Source organism: Condylura cristata, unplaced genomic scaffold, assembly GCF_000260355.1.
Source record: "Condylura cristata isolate star-nosed mole 26May11 unplaced genomic scaffold, ConCri1.0 scaffold00003, whole genome shotgun sequence".
NCBI classification, from domain to species: Eukaryota; Metazoa; Chordata; class Mammalia; order Eulipotyphla; family Talpidae; genus Condylura; species Condylura cristata.
In genome coordinates, this window is record NW_004567104.1 from 8,685,549 (window position 1) to 8,704,294 (window position 18,746).

The window sequence follows — 18,746 nt, forward strand, 5'->3', positions numbered from 1 at the left end:
AGCAGAACAGGCAGATTGACGAAGTACACTGTTGAGGGGAGCAGCGGGCGGGCCAGGAGAGGTCTGCCACGCCATGTGGATCTCCTCCCAGGTAGGTGGGTTTGAACTCATGCGGAAGTGGCTTAAGCTTCTTTGTGCTGTGCTTTAACCCGCTGCACCACCAGGGAGGGCCTGAGCCAGGTTTTAGTTAAGCCAAGAGGAAAAGAGAACCATGTATCAGAAAGCCCAAAGATAACTTCTAAGTATCTGCACACAAAATAGCACTAATTCAAAGGGATATATGTACATCCATGTTTACTGCAGCATTATTTACAATAGTCAAGAGCTGGAAACAGTCCAAATGCCAACTGGGCAGTGAGTGAATAAAAAAAACATTACACACACACACACACACACACACAGATCTTAAAAAAAAAAAATCATTATCCTGCCATTTGTAACATGAACGGACCTCGAAGGTCTTATGATTTAGTGAAATAAATCAAAGGAGAGACAAACATGTAATTCCAATCATATATGTTATATAGAGGTCTAAAACAAATGAATGAACTATATAAAATGCAAGTTGATTTTGCAAGTCTAAGAGTAGTTTGTAGTTACCAGAAAGGAAGGAGAAATGGTATAAATTGGGTTAACAGGGTCATTTGTATGATAAATTTAATGTAGTATATGCAGAAGCTGACTCAGTGATGCACATCTGGCATTTATATAATATAATGCAGGGTTATTTCAATAGAAAATAATACATTTAAAAATGAAATAAAACCCCAAATACCCAGCTTTCAGAGAAGAAACCTGAAGATAGAGGAGTGTTTGTATGGAGAAGCAATGGGAAGTTTGGTTAAGTGAGAAGCAACACAGGCTGGTGATGTGGGTGTAGAGAGAGACAGTGGAGGGGAATTCTTTAGCGACAAAGGATCAGAGAGTGACAGGTCTGGTTGGTGAATCCTGCCATAAGTATGCTAAACTTTGACGTGTGTTGTTTTGGTTCTGGCTCTAGTTGGGGGCCTGGGAGTACCCTAGCTGGACTCAGCAGGAAGATGCGCCTGAAGTGAGCACAGGAGGCCATGGGTGTGGCCCTATGGGAAGGGCGGTTCCTTGACTGAGGCAGGATGGGATGTTCCTTGGCCTGCGGAGGGCACCGCTGGACATTCCCAGGGGCTTTGATGGAAGTGGGCAGTAGCATGTGTGCTGATAAATGTTTAGCAACTGACTCTGTGGAAACAAGGTCTGATTTGTAGTATCTGCCAATTTCTCCTGTGTAAGTACCCCCACCATGACTGATTACACCTTATGACCTCATTGAATGCACAGTTAGAAAGAGGGGTGTGTAATTGGAGCTCTTGGCAGCTGGTGTGAACAGGCCCATCTCAGCCCTGCATTGCAGCAAAGCTTAGGCCACAGCATGCGTGAACATTGTGGGAGGGAGGTGGGTCCCTAAATATAATGTAGCACCTGAAGCACAGACCTGGGTGATTCCTTCTCAGGAAAATATAATGTAGCATCCTAAAGAACAGATGTAGGTGATTCATTCTCAGGAATCATTGTGGTTTGAAGGAGCTGGGCTATGAGAAGAGAGGTCCAGAGAAGACTATGCAGTCTGTACTAGCTGGGCAGGAGTCTTAAGCTGTCACCCTGTGCCCTGTGCAACACTCCCTGATCACACATCAGCCTTTTGTCTTCCCACACTATTCTGTTCTATATGTTAACAATTTCAGATATGTATAGTTCAGATATGGTAAGAATCTGGCATCTTCTCCCAAATAATCTCTTTACCAAAGAAGTTTGAAAATGATTGCAATCAGGTTAATGGAATTTCAGGTATCCACGGAATGCATCCCTTTGAATAATTTGTTTTTATCTATAAGGAAAAAACAACCCATCTATTCTACAGGAACCTAAATCATTAGGCTATTCAGGCAGAGAATGATTTCAGGGAGAGGGTGTGGTGAGTGGTGAAACCAAGAGGGAAAGTCAACTGTGGCAGGAGGGAAACAAACTTAGCCTGGGAATATTTTCCTCATCAAATTAAAAAGATGAAAAAGTAAGCCATTGCGTGTTCATTGTATATCCCACACAAAGGAGCTCTCTGAGATGCAGTGTGATATGAATGTAGAACCTGGGATGTTCTGCCCGAGTACACAGAATGTCCTATACACATCTTAGCAATCTTACTTTGCCTGAAACATTTTGAAGGGACCATGATGTTCACCTCCACTATGTAAGTTATGCTATATGTGCTGCCTCCCCATAGCTCAGTAAACTTCACGCTCTTGCAAAATAACCATCAAGCAGCAGAAATATTTTCATTTGTTTCTTTTTCCAGTTGTCCACTGACCTATCCATGGCATTCTGGGAAGATTCTGGGGTTTGCAATTCATGAGAAGAGGTGCGAAGAGAGGAAGGGAATAGGAGAGGAATTTCACAAATTATCAATATGTGAGTCTGGGCACCTCATTAAAAAAATGAGTTTTATGATTCTTTCTCAAGGGGAGACAAGGATTGAGTTGAGCTACCTGTGTAGAACATCAGTATGCCAAAGTGCAGTGACAAATGGTACCTTGGGGTTCTTACAATGGCTTTATATTTCGGGCTTGATTTCCCCCTACTTGGGAGGTTGCAGAACTAATTTTTGCTCACTGAACACTAATCATGTGAGATTCACTGACTTAGAATTTTGCAACTCTGCCTATCCTTTATTATTATTTACACCATAGCTGTATCTACCTTCCCACAATGGGACTGACTTACCTTCCAGTGAAAGGGGGGGGGTGTCATAATAAGAACAGAGCTGTGGTAATACGATGGTGGGGGGGGGACTGGTGATGAGGAGTTGGGAGATGGGTGAGTGCCGGAAGAATGATTTTTATTAAAAAAAAAAAAAAACAGAAAAAGGGGAAGTCATTACAACTGAATCAAGACCTAGAACCGAATTCCCTGGCAGAAAAGGGCAAGAATACCTCTTATTAGCCACTTCAGAAATCTCACCAGTAAATATTCTAGAAGAGTGGGATAAATGGCAGTTGGTCAGCAGGTTGGCTTTCCACAGACCTTCCCCTGCACCAAGACACTCACCTGATAATATGGATGCAACAGCTGCTATGATGAAGGACACAATGACACCGGGGCCTGCCATTTCTTTGGCCACCAGGCCAGACACCACGTACATCCCAGTGCCCACGCAGCTGCCAACACCAAGCGAGATGAGGTCCACAGTGGTGAGCACCTGGGCAAGCTTGGTGCCATGTGCTGAGGTGGTCCCTGTGCCCTCCAGCATGGACTCCACTGGTTTGGTGCGCAGGATTCTGGAGTGCATGGCGTTCCAGGCAGCCCCCCATTGCACCCGCCGGGGGTCCAGGGAGGCGAGGAGGCCACTCATCCTGCGCGTTGGGGGTGTTACCGTGAAGGTTGACTGTTGGAGGAGGGCTCTGGAAGCCTTAGTGGGTGCTTCTGGGACTCATCTAGTGGGCAGGGATCTCTCTCTTAGGAAAGATCCAAAGTGTCCCAAGGCAGCCGTCTCCTGGGCATGAATGTCTGTAAGAAAAGTCAAGAAAGGAGGAGGTAAGGCCAACGGAGAAACAAGCCTTGACTGTGAATGCGGCTGAAGGTCAATGTGGGGCTGGAAGACTGCTCTATCCCAGGCACTCACGTTTCTCCCTCTGTGGCCCCGGGAGTTCTAAACCACAGTCTGTAGTTTGCACTGTGTCACGTAGTCATCCTGAAGAGATGGTTTGAAATAAGGCTCTCTCAGTTCCTGCCCTGGCTGAGTTACTTTATTTCTCTGTGCCTCGGTTTCAACTGTGTAATGGAGAGCGTAAAGTCTCTCCCTTAGTGTTGATGTGAAGGTTAAATTAAATTCTACGTAGGAAAGGATCTTAAGACAGCGACTGGCACAAGGAAATGTCCATCTGTCTAAACTTGAAATTCTTACCTGCTTCAGTCAAAGTTTGGTCTGTCATTCTTGGGGATATATTGGAGGGATGAAATACACTCATTTTAACACAAGGATGTAAATTAGATCAGTTACTCTATAATAGGGATGGTGCCTCTCCATGGGGTCATTTTGGAACTTTATTTTCAAATGACACAAACTACATTTTGAACACTTTTTTTCTTCCAAAGTTTGGGGTTCAGGGGTGCCACTGGCATTTGGTGGGCAGGCCACAGAGATGATAAATGTTTGGAATGTCACCATAAAAGTGTAAAGTATCAGATATTCTTTAGATGAAATTGCTGATGATCTGAATCTAAAATCTAACTATTTTAAAGTCAGGAGTAAAAAAAAAAAGTCAGATGGTCTCATTAGGGGGAATATAGGAGGAATAAAAGATCAGAAAAGTGTCAAAATTTGTAGACAGATCATAGATCTCAGGCATACAGCAGAAGGAGGTCAAAGTGGGAGGGAAGAACACAGGGACTGTGGTGATGGTCACAGGTGCTGTGGTGGTGGGAGAATTATGGGGACTACATCTGAGGTGAGAAGTCAAATATTGTACAAAATGAACAATGTAAGAAAATAAAAATAAATTAATAAAAGTCTAACTATTTTACATATAAACACATAGGATGTTTTGGAATGGTTTAAAAATACAAGTGCATTTTTCAGAGAATTTTCAGAGGGAATTTTCAGAGATGCAACTATAGAATAAATTGAAGGGCAGTGGTCTGAAATTTAAGAGTGGTTTACTACTTCAAAAAACCAAGCTTCTCATGGCATCAGTGCTCCTCCCCTACACAGTGCACCTGCCATTTAGGGCGGGTCCTGAGCAATGAGACCACATATAGAGCAAGCTCCTGACAACTGCTTCTGCTCCAGAGTCTTGTTTGCCTGCTCAAATGTTTTATAGGCAGGTAGCGTGGCTGTGCATTTTGCTTCAGGATACTAATGAAGAGAGACAAGACATTTATTACAAGGAAAGAGGTGTTGGGTCTAATGGGGTTGGTGATACTGTGTTAGACGATGTCTAAAGTTTTGTCAAGTTAGAAAATGCAAAGATTATGAGGGTACTTTTTGAAAGCCAGAAACTATAAAAATTTAAAACAATTTTTAAAGTATAGCTGACTACTAATTCCAAGTATTGTGCTAACAAGCCTAGAAATTCACATTTACAATAAGTACCAGCCCATGCAACCTACTGATATTATTAATTAATACTACTTAGCACTTAATGTAACACTTGCCTGCCTCTAAAGGTTTTGCAAACACTACCTAATTAGGAGATTAGGTGAAATGTGGCAGTTTGATTCACAGGGGTTGGGTGATGACCCCACTAGTCTAATTTTTTCCAAGACATGACTGGTGGCCACACGTTGTGTTTTGGTTTTGAAGATGCCTTACATATCATTAAAGTTGGTAGCGCCACTGTACACTCTGGAGTCATTTAATAGCCTAGACTGTCAGCATTCTTTTGCTTAGATTTCCAGATTGATGGGAAAATGTGTCACATGTATATTTGGAAGACTCTGAGAACAATTTCTTGAGAAATTAATGTATATAATCATTTAATTTCAATATAGCCAGCAGGTATAGAACTGCACCAAATATAGAATTAGTTTTGGGGGTACAAAAGCATGGTCCTGTTCCCATGGAGCTTCCAGTATACAACAGGTGATGGATACCCACATCACAGTGCGTAGGGGAAGATTTGTTTATTTGTTTTCATTTTGGGGTAATATATGATTTCTCCCCTCAGGTCATCATAGTTATCCCACCACCACAGCACTCATAGCACATTACCATATTCCTTTGCCTTTTATTATCTTTCTTATTAGAAAGGCATAGCATGCCTCTTAGAGAAAAATCAGACAATATAAATAATGAAAGATAAGGCTACACAATGTTGATAAAAACACATTATTCCAGGCAGAGGTAAAGGCTAAGTTATGTATTCAATGGTGCACCACCCCTACAAATTTATTGAATTAATACCTGCCCCCAAGACCTCAGAATGTGACCTTATGTAGAGTTGTAGATGTAATTGGTTAAGATGAGTTCATTGCAGGAGGCACCTAATCCAATGTGGCTGTCCTTATCAAAAGAGGATATTGGAACACTGAGGTACACACTGGGACAAGAAGATGTGAGAAAGAAGGCAGATATCAGGGTGACCGGTCCTATGGCCAATGTACCACCAGAAGCCAAGAGGCAGAGGCATGGACCCTTCCCTGCTGTCTAGAGGGCATCTGGATCTCAAACATCCAGCCTCTGGAAAGTGAGATGGCATATGTTAAGTCACCCATTGTGGTATCGCAGCTGACCATAGATATGTGGCTTTCTGAGAGGGAGGGGAGCGAGGGAGGAGAAGCATAATGGTCTTTGGTGGAAGATAAAGGGTATTTCAGTGGGGGGAAGCACCTATAGACCTTGGTGGGGAGCTAAGGTGACCACAACTTGGAGGGTTGGGGGAAGGAATCCTTTCAAAATTTTGGCAAGGATGAAGAACAAAACTACTTCAAAAACAATCCATAAATTAAAAAAAGATATGATCCAGCAATTCCACTCCTAGGTATCTATCTAAAGAATACAAAACCACTAACCCAAAAGGATATATGCCCTCTGCTCATTGCAACATTGTTCACCCTAGGAATAAAAGTCACCCAAGTAGCACTTTTACTTAGAGCAGCCGAAGCACATGAATACAGGCGGTGCAGGAAATAAACCATGTAGTGAAAGAGCAACACAGTCTCTAAGGTGAAGACATTGGCTCCTGGTGACAGAAGGTGCTGTAGTGCCAGGTGTCAAGGATGTGTGTTCCTGCAGAGTCCAGAGGAGGAGTTGAGTGGCCTGTACAGTAGAGGGGAGGGGAAGGATTTGAGTGTTGTGTTATAGATGCATGTGTATTGTCCAGTTTAATCCTATGGCAAATTGGCCTTTACAGATGTTTGGAGACTCCTCAAAATATTAAAAATGAATCTACCATTTGACCCAATGATTCCACTCCCAGAAATCTACCCAAAGGGCACAATAATACTAATCCAAAAGGAAACCTATACTCCTATTTTTTTTAGGCACTGTTTACAATAGCCAAGATAAGAGAACAAGCTAAATGCCCCAGTGCAGATGAGTGGATCAAGAAGATGTGATATGGACACAATGGAATACTACTCAGCCACCAAAAGGGGCAAACTAATGTCATTTGCAGCAACATGGATTGAGCTGGAGGGGATTATGCTAAACCAAGTAAAACGGATGGGGAAAGGTAAATATTGATGGTTACACTCAGATGCAAAATATAGAGAAACTGAACAAAGGTCAGGAAAAAGTCAAAGCTTGCAAGTTGAGCATAGGTCTGAGGCATATAACAAGGGATAGAGAAGGAGAGGGATCAAAACAGGGGAGGGCGGAACACAAGGGACTAGGTGATGGCTCATGGGTGCTGTTGTGGGAGAACGATGATGACAACACCTGAGGGGAGAAATCAAACGTACCCCAAAATTAACAATGTAAAAAAATAAATATAAAATAACAACAACAGCAAAACCCCCAAATTGGCCTTTATAGAAGAGACAGTGAAGGCTGGCACTTCTCTCAAGTGCCAGAGCCCATAAGGTAGAACCAGCCCTTGGCCTTGGGGTGTCCACTTGCAGAGTTCATCTCCTTATGCCAGCTTTCCTTCCTCAGATTCAAAAGTCAGACAGAAGGGACTCTTGCAGGCCAAGTGGCTCAAGTTTGCTGTTTGTGCAGTGAGAAGCCAGTGGAGGGAAAAACTAGGAGACCCACGGAGCGCCACAAGGTACATATCTGGAAATGAGGAGTGTGGTGGCCCCTAGCAGGGTACAGTAACTGCAGGTGGCCTTGCCATCAGCATTCTGATGATAATAAAAGGGTTTTCAGACACCAAAATCCCTTTCCAGTGGTTTCTTCTCTTGGCTGGACAATGGAATCACCCATGGATCTTTTAGAAATACTGTACATGGCCCCCACCCTGGAAAATCCACTTTAATTGGCCTGAGGTGTAGACTAGGCATAAGAATACTATAAAGCTCCCCAGATGGTTCTAGCCCAGCAAGATTGGGTTCCACTGGCCTTCACACACCTCCCCCCCTCCCCCATGACTATGGTGCAACCATATGATTGCAAACCAGACATGGTCAATGATGGCGAATTTTCTATGTCAACCTGAATGAGCTGGTACCAGATTGCTGGTAATGCATTATGGCCAGTGTGTCTGAGAGAGTGTTTCTAGAAGAGATTAGCATTTCCATTGGCAAATTGGTTAAAGAAGCTCTCCCCTGTATGGGTGGAAAGCATCTGGTACTATAAGTAGAGGGCTGAATACAACAGAAAAGCAGAGGCTGGTGAATGTGCAGTCTCTGCTTGTGCTGAGGCATCCATTTTCTGTCCCTGGGCTTTGCTCTTCCTGTTTCTTGTGTATTTACAGTGTGATGGGGACTTGAACCATGCATTCCTTCACCCCCATTCTCAGGCCTTACTGGTTCTCCAGCTTGCAGATGCTGATTGTGGGGCTTTTTCGCCACATAATATGTGAGACAATTCCTACAATAACTGCCCCGCCCCCCGCATCTATATCTGTATTATGCTATTTTTCTGTTTCTGGAGAACTGTAGCTAATATATTATCACTTCCCCTGTGTGATCATGTCTGACGGGTGCTTCCAGTTTCTCTTGGATACGTCTTCTTCAGGCAAGGACTGTGGTCAGAGCGATCCTCTGTAATACTTGTCTTAAACAGCCCTTCATCAGACATTGTCACAAGAACACTGAGAAATGTATCAGCTTGTTAGGGGTGGGTGGGTGACAGCTTCTGTTTGATAGATAATTAGAAACTAGGGTGAAAACCTAAGAGAACCAACTAGAACAAAAGTTGAGAGTGGCAAAAGTTTCTTCTTGGCTCTCTTCCTGTCATGTAATTCCTCCAAGTGTTCATTTTATTGATGCAAACAAGAGCTTGGGGGGCATTTCCTTTCTTGGTAGGAAATTTACTGGAGAGAACAAAATGTACAAAAGAAAACATGCTTCTAAGTGATATTGACAATATCCATATTCATTACCCCCAGATTATGTTAATCAAAGATAGTTTTGGAAGCTCATTGCTGTTGTCTTTCCAAGATGAGCAATAAATGTGTGTTTGTGCTTTCCCTAGCACTCTAATTCAAGTTTCTCAAAATACTTCACAGTTATACCTAAGGAGGGCTTGCAGGGCCTTGGGAGAAGACATTCATCATGTGGTGATCGCTGGCGCGCTTGAGGGCTCAGTGGCTCCAAGTATAATGATGGTAAAAGCAGGTTTGTGTAAGGATGGAAGTAATTACGGCTTAGGAGCTCACTGAATAGGTAGGATTATAGAATTAGGCTGGAGACTGATTTTGGAGGTAAGCAGAGGAAGGAAATGAAGGCTAGCAAAAACAGTAAACAGCCCAAAATCATTCCTGGTTTTGCAAGTCACTAAGGAATGATGAACATCCCCTATGCCATTCCTGGCACCTGTCCAGCTTTGCTGGAACATCTGGAGCAACAGGGAGCATTGGCTGAGAGAAACAGCCCCTTCATTTGGCTGGACAGTTATGAATGACTGTGAGACAAAAGTCTTGCAATCCACGTCTCCTGGTGAAGTGAGGATGCAGAGCAGAAGTGCCTCCATGATGTGTCCACCTGGTAACTGAGGGATTTAAAGGAGCATTTTGAAGCTCCTCCCCACTCCTGGGCTCAACCTCCTCCCACCAGGAGTTATCTTTCTTTGGACAGAGCTCCTGGCTACTGACTTAAAGGCATAATTCAGGAGCCAGATTCCCTGTGTTCATGTCCTGGCTCTGCTCTTTTTAGCTCAGTGACCTTGGGCAGAGCATCTCTATGCTTCCGATTTGCCATCTATAAAGTGGGTTCATAGTGGTACCTAGTGAGGAGTGCAGGGATTATGCATGTGAAGCTTTTAGTACAGTGCGTGGTAGAGTGAGAATACCATAGGTGGGTAAGTCAGTGCCAACCATGCTCAGACCCCTGACCATCTTTATTTTTTAAAAAGATTTTTATTTATTTTGTGTAGAAGAACTGGGGTACAGGCCAGAGTGTGTTGGTGAGAGGATTCACCAGAGACAGAGTGGGGAGCAGAACAGGCGCCTGGACTGAAATACACTGCTGAGGGGAGCAGCGGGTAAGACAAGAGAGATCTGTCGCACCATGTGGGTCACCTCCCTCGCCGGGGATTAAACTCATGTCATAGTGGTGCTAGTGCTGAGACTTAACCCTAGGCCACCAGGAAGGCCTCCCTGACTGTCTTTTGGTCCCCTAGTACCAACGTCCTGGCTCAGCCCCTCCACTGCTCAAGGCAGCTCTCCAAGGCAGCCTGCTGCGCTGTCCTTACCCTGGGTTTTCTCTTCTGAAACTCCCTTGGTTTCTTCTGGCTGCAGACTGTACACCCTGATATTTTTACCCCAAGGGATTCATGCTCATTTTTGTCATGCTTAGAGAGAAGGGATGTTGGTATCTAAAAGGGCACCTCAGCAGATGTCCTCAGACCTTTTAGAGTTACATACTTCTTTAACACTTGATTTTTTTCCCTCTAAGATGCACACAATCCCTCACTTGGCTAGGTTCATCTAATTAGTCCCCAACTCCTGACTTTCTGCCTGTGACTTACTGTGTCTCGTTCAACCTGTATTTGATTGTGGTTCTCTGGGGAGGTCCTTGCTTCTATTCATCTTCTTACTCTCTCCAAGCCGCAAGTTGTGGCTCTCTGCATGTAGCTATGGATGTGCGTGCCTGTCAGTCACTGTGACCTTACAGGATACCTAGGCACAGGTCAGTTTGTGTGACTGACAGGGCCTGCCTCACTGAATAGAACCCTCTAGGAACTGGAATTCAAATCTGTGTTTTGGTAACTTTCGCTTGTTCTTCCCAACTTGGCCCCATGTATCTATGCAGAGTAGGGCTAATCTCGTTACAGGAAACATCGTTAAAGTTGAAGGCAACTAACATTCCCTTGGAACCTTATCTTCCTCAGACTAAACATCTTCAATTTATTCAGTGACCAACAATGTCTTGCATGTTACATTTTCTAGATCAATCACATTCTGATTTGTACTTCTTTGGCAGGCTGTGGTTTATCATGGTTGACATTTTTGGACCATGACAGAGTAGTGAGGAAGATGTTTTTGATTAGTTTGTGAGTGTGTACATACACATTGCACAATGTGGGTGTCCAGTAAATTCACTCAGACATGCGACTGCCAGAATACCTGATTTTCAGAGTGCTATCCTCCACAGTGACAACTTTGCAAAGTGTTTGGTCAAACCTACTTCATGTATCTTTTGATCACCTACCATTTTCTTTTCAATAACATAATCGTTTATTTTTACATCATTTTGTGCATTTTCCCACCTCAGTTGTAATCCCTTTGGGCTTCCCATCACTAAATCACCCGTGTGCCATCACCATAGACCAATGCACTTCCCTCCCCCCACCGTTTTTGATCCCATTCCCCATCCTACCCCCATAAAATGTCGCTGGCATGTAGCTGTTCATTATTATTATTACTTTCTCCCTTGGTCCTTTATACCCCTGCTATGAGGAAGCCATCTGGTATTTTTCCTTTTCCTTATGGCTTATTTCACTAAGCATTGATCACCTACCATTTTATTTGACACTGTGCATATCATTTCTGTTGTATGTGTGTGGAATCCAGACACAGCTGGCTTTGTTTTGCCTGCAATGTCTTTTGTTTTTTAAATTAAAAAAAAAAAGATTTATTTATGCATACAAACACTGGAGAACACGTCAGAGATGTGGGGGCAGGGGGTGAGAGGATTTACCAGAGAAAAGTGGGGAACAGAGTAGGCAGATTGACTGGAATACATTGCTGAGGGGAGCTGTGGGCAAGAGGTCTGTGGCGCCATGTGGGTCATCTCCTTGGCTGGGGATTAAGCATCTGCTGCAGTGGCTTCTGATAGCCTCATAGTGCTTTAACCCACTGTGCCACCAGGGAGGGCCCCACAATGTATTTTAAAGGGGAGTTTGAATCTCTGACAGCTAAGTAACCTGCACAAGTGGCCATAGCAACTCAGCTTCCTTTTCAAAAGTTCCTTTCTTTATCATTTCCAAAATGATTGAGTGCATTAATCAGCTTTTGTTTGGAGTTGCAAACAACCTCCAATTTCAATATGTTACAAACATAACTTTGATCTCTTTCTGTGACTTTACTTCTGACTGTAAATTGGCTTCTGCTCTTTACATCCATCTGGAATGTGAGTCTGCAAATGTCTTCTCATTCTGAAGCATCTCAGGCTAAAGAATCAACACTACCTGACACATGCCATTGTCTTGCAAGCACAAAGGATGTTGGGGAATGGGCCTGGCCCCACTCCCTCTTGTTGGAAATGGTGTTTCTACTGACTCTGTTCTGGCTCAAGTGAGTCAAATGACCAGGCCTACAGTTAACAGGGTAGGTGGATACTCCCTTATGAAGGCAGATGAGCCACATAATATAGAGTGAAGTTGTACCCTTTTCTTACCAAGGAGAATGTGGACAACTATGACAATAACTTAAGTCATACTGCTCTTCTGCTCCTGTGTACGAGGAAAAGTAATTGCGTTTTTCTCTGGAGATTTTTTCTTTTCCTGAAGTAGGCAGGTGTACCTCTGTACACCTGAGGTAGAAACTTAAATTCTGTGGTGTTCATTCTTGTGTTTCCATAATTTATCCTGTGAGGTGTAAATATTGATTGCCTTCAGTGACCAGCATAAATCTAAAATTGATCTATTTCTGACAACATGAAGAACAAAACAATGCATCATTTCTTTAAAACCTTGTATGAGGGTAATTGATGTTTACCTAGTTTGGGATATTTCTGCTTTAAAAAAGTATCCCACCCTGCTCCCTTGTTTTAATAGCACTGCAGGGGTTGAGTGTGCATTTGGAAAAAATTGTCATCAAGAAAATGTCTAGCATCTTCTTCATGGGATAAGTGAGAAGCTCATTCTGAGATCTGGCTATTGGGCACGAGATACCAGTGTTCTTCTGGAACATGACAGAGCACAGCCTGATATCACCTTCCATTCCATTTGCTCACTGATTCCAGCCAGGTTTCTGGTCTCTGTGTGGTATCATGTGTTATTTATTGCACATATAATATGAACAAAACCAGAGCACAGGAAAATAAGGATGTCACTAGTCAGATATCACTGGGAGACATCTTTTCTAGATGGGACACATCACACAATAAAATTTGTTATCCTTCTATGACCACTGCTAAGGAGTTAAGAAATCATATTAAATTAATCATTGCCAGAAGCATTTTGAGGTCTTACAATGCATGTAGCTCAATGGTAGCTGCTATGGCCATAAAAGAAATTCCTAGAAAACACAGACCAGGCCCTCCCTGGTGGCGCAGCGGATTAAGAAGTTTAAGCCACTTCTGCATGAGTTTGATTCCCACCTGCCCCAGAGGAGATCCACATGGTATGGCAGACTTCTCCTGACCCGCCCGCTGCTCCCCTCAGCAGTGTATACTTCGTAGATCTGCCTGTTCTGCTCCCTGCTCTGTCTCTGGTGAATCCTCTCACCCTCCGCATCTCTGGTCTGTACCCCAGTTCTATACAAATAAATAAATAAATATTAAAAAAAAACAAAACAAAAACACAGACCATCAGGAATTTAGACACAAGGCAGGTGGGGTGGGGGTTGTTGGTGAGTTCTGTTTGTTGCTGGTGACTTCCTACTAACTTTGCCTGGTTGCTGACCAGCATGCAGCATATTAAAAGCTCCTTTGCCCTTGGTTGGAATGAATGAGACCTTTCACCTGCAGGCAGCTGAAAGGTTGACTGAGAGACAGGCTAGAGGCCTATCTGCAGCTCCTCCCTGCTAGTCACCATGAGTTGGCCATGTTCATCCATTAAAGACTTGGCTCCTTCCAGGTGGCCTCTTTATCTATAGTGCTCACTCTCTTGCCTGGTAACTCTTTCCTCATGTTAGCCAGAGGGTAGTACCCATAGTTCTAATCTCCAGAAGTTCTTTTTACCTCAGGATGATCTACCTGCTGCTAACATCTCTATATTCTTTTTCAAAAACTTTCCACACATGCCCTCCCTGGTTGTGCAGGGGCTCACAGCACAGCATTATGAAGATATCTGTAGCTACTGCAGCACGAATTTGATCCCCAACCCGTAAGGGGACTAATCCATATGGTGCAGAGCAGACCTCTCCTGTCTTGCCCAGTGCTCCCCTCAGCAATATATTTCAGTATATCTTCCTGTTCTGCTCTTTACTCTGTCTCTGGTGAATCCTCTAACCTCCCCTGCTCTTTATGCACCCCAGTTCTTGTATGCATGCATAAATAAATCTTTTACAAAAAACTTTCCACAAAGCACTAGATTGGAGTGTCATCTGCTTCCTACTGAGATCCTGACTGATACATGGGGATATCTTGGGGCCTGAGAAAGATAGTATAATCAGCATAATCAACTACACTGTGTCTATAGAGATACTGGGCTTGAAGTCAGAACATGAGGCCAGAATTTTTCTCTGTTTACTTGATTGTGCCTCAAAATCTCTGAGCCATAATTTTCTCATCTGAAAGATAAGAGTCATAACTGCTACTCCCATAGAGTTGCTATGAGGGTACAATACCTGTGAATGCAGTTTGGAAACTACAAAGTTGTCTTTCAGCCTGGCATTGAAATGGTAACCAGCGCCTCAAAAAATGACTGAGATATGGTAAGAAAGTAGATAATTAGCAAAAATAGATGAAAACATGTTTGCATTGCTCCTCATATCTAAGAAAGACAGTGAAACATTAAAGTTTTTAAAACCTTTGAACCAGAAGGCTGGATGACAGTATTTTTCTTTTCCTGTCTCACTTTGGCTAGTCAGAAAAATTAATTTGCTAGAACATATTTCCCAAGCATTCCAGTTACTTAGAGTTCAGCTGTATACAAAAATTATTGAGAAATATGATAAACTCACAGGGCATTTCCAAATTATGTGCAGATATTTCAAGTTTCTCTGTGAGAGACAACATGTTTTGGCAATGGTGTGGAGAGAAAAGAATTGCTGTTGGGAGGTTAGACTGGTCCAGCTCCTGTAGAAAGCAGTTGGGAGGTTTCTCCCAATATTAAAACAAGATCTGTCATATGATCTAACAATTTCACTCCTAGGTATCTATCTTTAGAATACACAAACCCTAATTTGAACACTAAGACTCCTATGCTCATTCAGCACTATTTACAATTCTACATTTTGGAACAACTTAAGCAACCAATGATAGATAAGTGGATAAGGAAGATGTGGAATATATATACACAAAGGAATAATACTCAACAGTTAAAAAAAATAAAAAAAGAAATCTTGCCAGTTGTGACAATCTAGCTGCTACTGGAGGGGATTATACTAAATAAAACAAATCAGAAGGAAAAATATAAACACTGAATGATTTTGTTCATATGTGGAAATAAAAGAAAATAGAAAAGCAGACAAAGTTAAACAAACAAAAATAATTCTAGAAATCTGGCTCCAAAATTGAAACTATTGGAGGGGGAGGGTGTGTTTTTATAAGGGCATGTATTGCTATGAGCTTCCTATAAAGTCATGTATTGGAAGCATTCCTCAAGTTCTGACAGCTTATCTCTCCATTTTCTTTAGTCTCTAGACACTTTTTAATCATTTCTTTGACTTCTTCATTGGCCTAAGTGTTTCTCAAAAGCATTCTGTTTAGTTTCCACATATTTTGGTTTGTTCCAGGATTTCTCTTATGGTTAATTTTTAGTTTTACAACATTGTGATCTGTGAAGATGCTTGATATAATTTCTTGTTTTGAGACTTGTTTTATGGTCTAGTATATGATTATTCTTGAAAAGTTCTAGAAGTGAGAAATTAATACACAAGGTGGCAGTATACAAAATCTATAGACAAAAATCAGTGATATTTCTAAATGTGAAGAAAGGGACCTAAGGAATAGAGATCCATTTACTATCATGCCAAAAAAGAATGAAATACCTGGAAATAAAACTAACAAAGTTGGTGAATCCCTTGTACAATGGAAACTATAAACTCTATTAAAGGAAATAAAAGACACAAAGAAATGGAAAGATATTCCATGCTCAGGATTGGAAGGATTAACTTCATTAAATGCTCACATTACCCAAAACCATTTAAAGATTTAATGTAATATCTATCAAAATATAAATGACTTCTTTAAGGAAATAGAAAAAACACTTATCAAATTTATATGGAACCATAAATGGCCCCAAGTAGTTATAACAATTTTGAAAGAAAAGAAGAAAAATGGAGGCATGATACTTCCTGATATCAAACAAAATCACACAACAACAGTAATCAAAACAGTATGGTACTAGAACCAAAACAGAAACTCAGACCAATGGAACAGAATTGAGAACCAGAGATAAATTTATATAAATATGGATAGTTAATATTTGACAAAGGAATTAATAGCATATGCTATAAAAAGATGTCTTTAAAAAATAAATAAAGCAAGATCCATATTTAATACCATACATGAAAATTTACTGAAAAGGGATTAAAGATTTGGACATAGGAACTGAAACCATAAAGCACTTTAAAGAAAATATAGGGGACACTCTATAGGACATATACCACAAAGATGTATTTAGGAATTCAACCCCAACACCAAGGGAAGCAAAAGTAAAAATAAACAAGAAAGACTATAACAAAAGTTTTTGCAACTCAAAAGAAACCATTAATAAACCAAAGAAACAACCTACAGAATGGGCAAAAAGTTCTGCATACCCTATATCTAACAAGGGGTCCTCTTGAAATTTACAAAGTACTTACACAATTCAGTGACAAAGAAACAAATAACCCAATTAAAAAATGGGCAAAGGACCTCCATGGACACTTCTCTAAAGAAGACATTCAAATGGCCAATGGATAAGAAAAATCAGCATCTCTTTGAAATGTAAGTCAAAACCTTCAACAGATGAATGGATAGAGAAACTGTGGAGCTGTAGTCAATTGAATATCACACAGCTGTGAAGAAAGATAATATGGTGGCATTTGGTATAAGATGACTGGACCTTGAGGTTGAATAAAATTAGCCAAAAAGTGAGACAGATATCAGATGGTTTCTCTCATCTGCAGGATATAAATACCAAAAAATCTACAATTACATGCAAACAATAGGAGAAATAAAAACTTAAATTCAGCAAAAACAAAAACAGCCAAGATAATGATTATCAGATTGAATAAGGGAAAGAGTATATGGGAAGGGCCATGGAAGCAGGTGGGTTATGGGCATAGAATCTTCTCTCCTCTTTGATCTCTGCCTCTTTATTATAATGAGCATGGTGGGTTCATCAGGCCCACTCATTTAATCCAAAATAATCATCCCATCCAAGATCCTTAACTTAATCATCTTTTCAAAGTCCCTTTTCTTATGGAAGATGAACCACAGGTTCCAGAGGTCATGATGTGGATGTCTTTAGCAGGTCATTTTTCAGCTTACAGACCTACTCAATATCACTTGAGAAATGTCACTCTTTATATTTCCACACATTAAGCAAACTTCACCTCTCTTCCCCCCAAAAGAAAACAAAAAACAGTGTCTGAGTCTTTTGTTAAATCCTCTCTCCAAAATTCTGTCCATAATTAAAAGAAAAACTTAAGCAAAACTACATCTATCCACGGTACTTCAGGAAAACCCTTGGTAGAGTAATTCTGACAGCTTCTTTCCAATGGGTGGCCCTGGAGACGGAGCATCTCAGTCACTTATCTAGGCCACACACCAGGTAGAAGCAGGTCTCCTGACCTCCACAGCAGCGCCTCCTGACTGTGCTTTCATTAAGAAGGTGAATGGGGCCCTCCCTGGTGGCACAGCGGGTTAAAGCACAGCACTGAGAAGCTAAAGCCACCTCCGCATGAGTTCGATTCCCGTCTGCCCTGGAGGAGACCACATAGTGTGGCAGACCTCTCCTGACCCGCCCGCTGCTCCTCTCAGCAGTGTACTTCATTGATCTGCCTGTTCTGCTCCCCACTCTGTCTCTGGTGAAGCCTCTCGCCGCCCCTGCACCTCTGGCCTGTACCCCAGTTCTGTATGCATAAATAAATAAATCTTTAAAAAAAAAAAAAAGAAGGTGAATGGGCTGCTAGCATCTTCCCTGCCATGCTAAGGATGATCCCCAAAGAAAAGGTAGACATTTTCCCAGATGTTTATGTGGTAATGTCCTTTTAAAGTATATTTTTTTCTGATTATGCTAAGTGAAATACGTCAGAAGGAAAAAGGTATTGGATGGTTTACTTATATATGGAATATAGAGGAAACAAAGGATCAGGAAAGAAGACAAAGCTTGCAAGCTGACCATCAATTTAAGGCATACAGCTGGGGGTGGGGGGAGAGGGTTCAAAACAGGGGAGGGGACAGCACTATGGTGATGGATCATGGGTACTATGGTAGTGGGAGAACTATGAAGACTACACCTATGGAAGAAATCAAATGCCACCCAAAAGTTAACTAGGTAAAAAAACAAGTAAATTTAATGAAAAATTTACTCCCTAACACACACACACACACACACACACACACACACACACACAAGCGGCCTCCTGGCACTGAAGTGAGGGACAAATGTGACTTAGTGTTCCTGAAACTCTTCCTAGGGACTTGCTGTCATCCCAATTTGGAGAAGTGCAGCTCTTGCTGGAGTCTTCGGAATGTTTTTCATTCTATTATCAACCAGTGGGCTCTGGCAGCTTTGCTCAGGGACCATCCCTGCAGCTCCTGTCCCTCACAGAGTTGTCCACATGTGAATTTCCCTCACA

At 42.0% G+C, this 18,746-nt stretch overlaps 1 protein-coding gene across 1 annotated transcript in view; it reads right to left on the bottom strand.

The window, feature by feature from the left end:
• SLC7A14 (solute carrier family 7, member 14) overlaps positions 1-18,746 on the bottom strand; it is a 118,759-nt gene that overhangs the window by 53,720 nt on the left and 46,293 nt on the right. The window contains exon 2 of the mRNA XM_012732846.1: positions 3,076-3,534. Coding sequence (XP_012588300.1) covers positions 3,076-3,379 — 304 coding nt within the window. The 5' untranslated portion in view covers positions 3,380-3,534. The remainder of the gene's footprint in view (positions 1-3,075; positions 3,535-18,746) is intronic.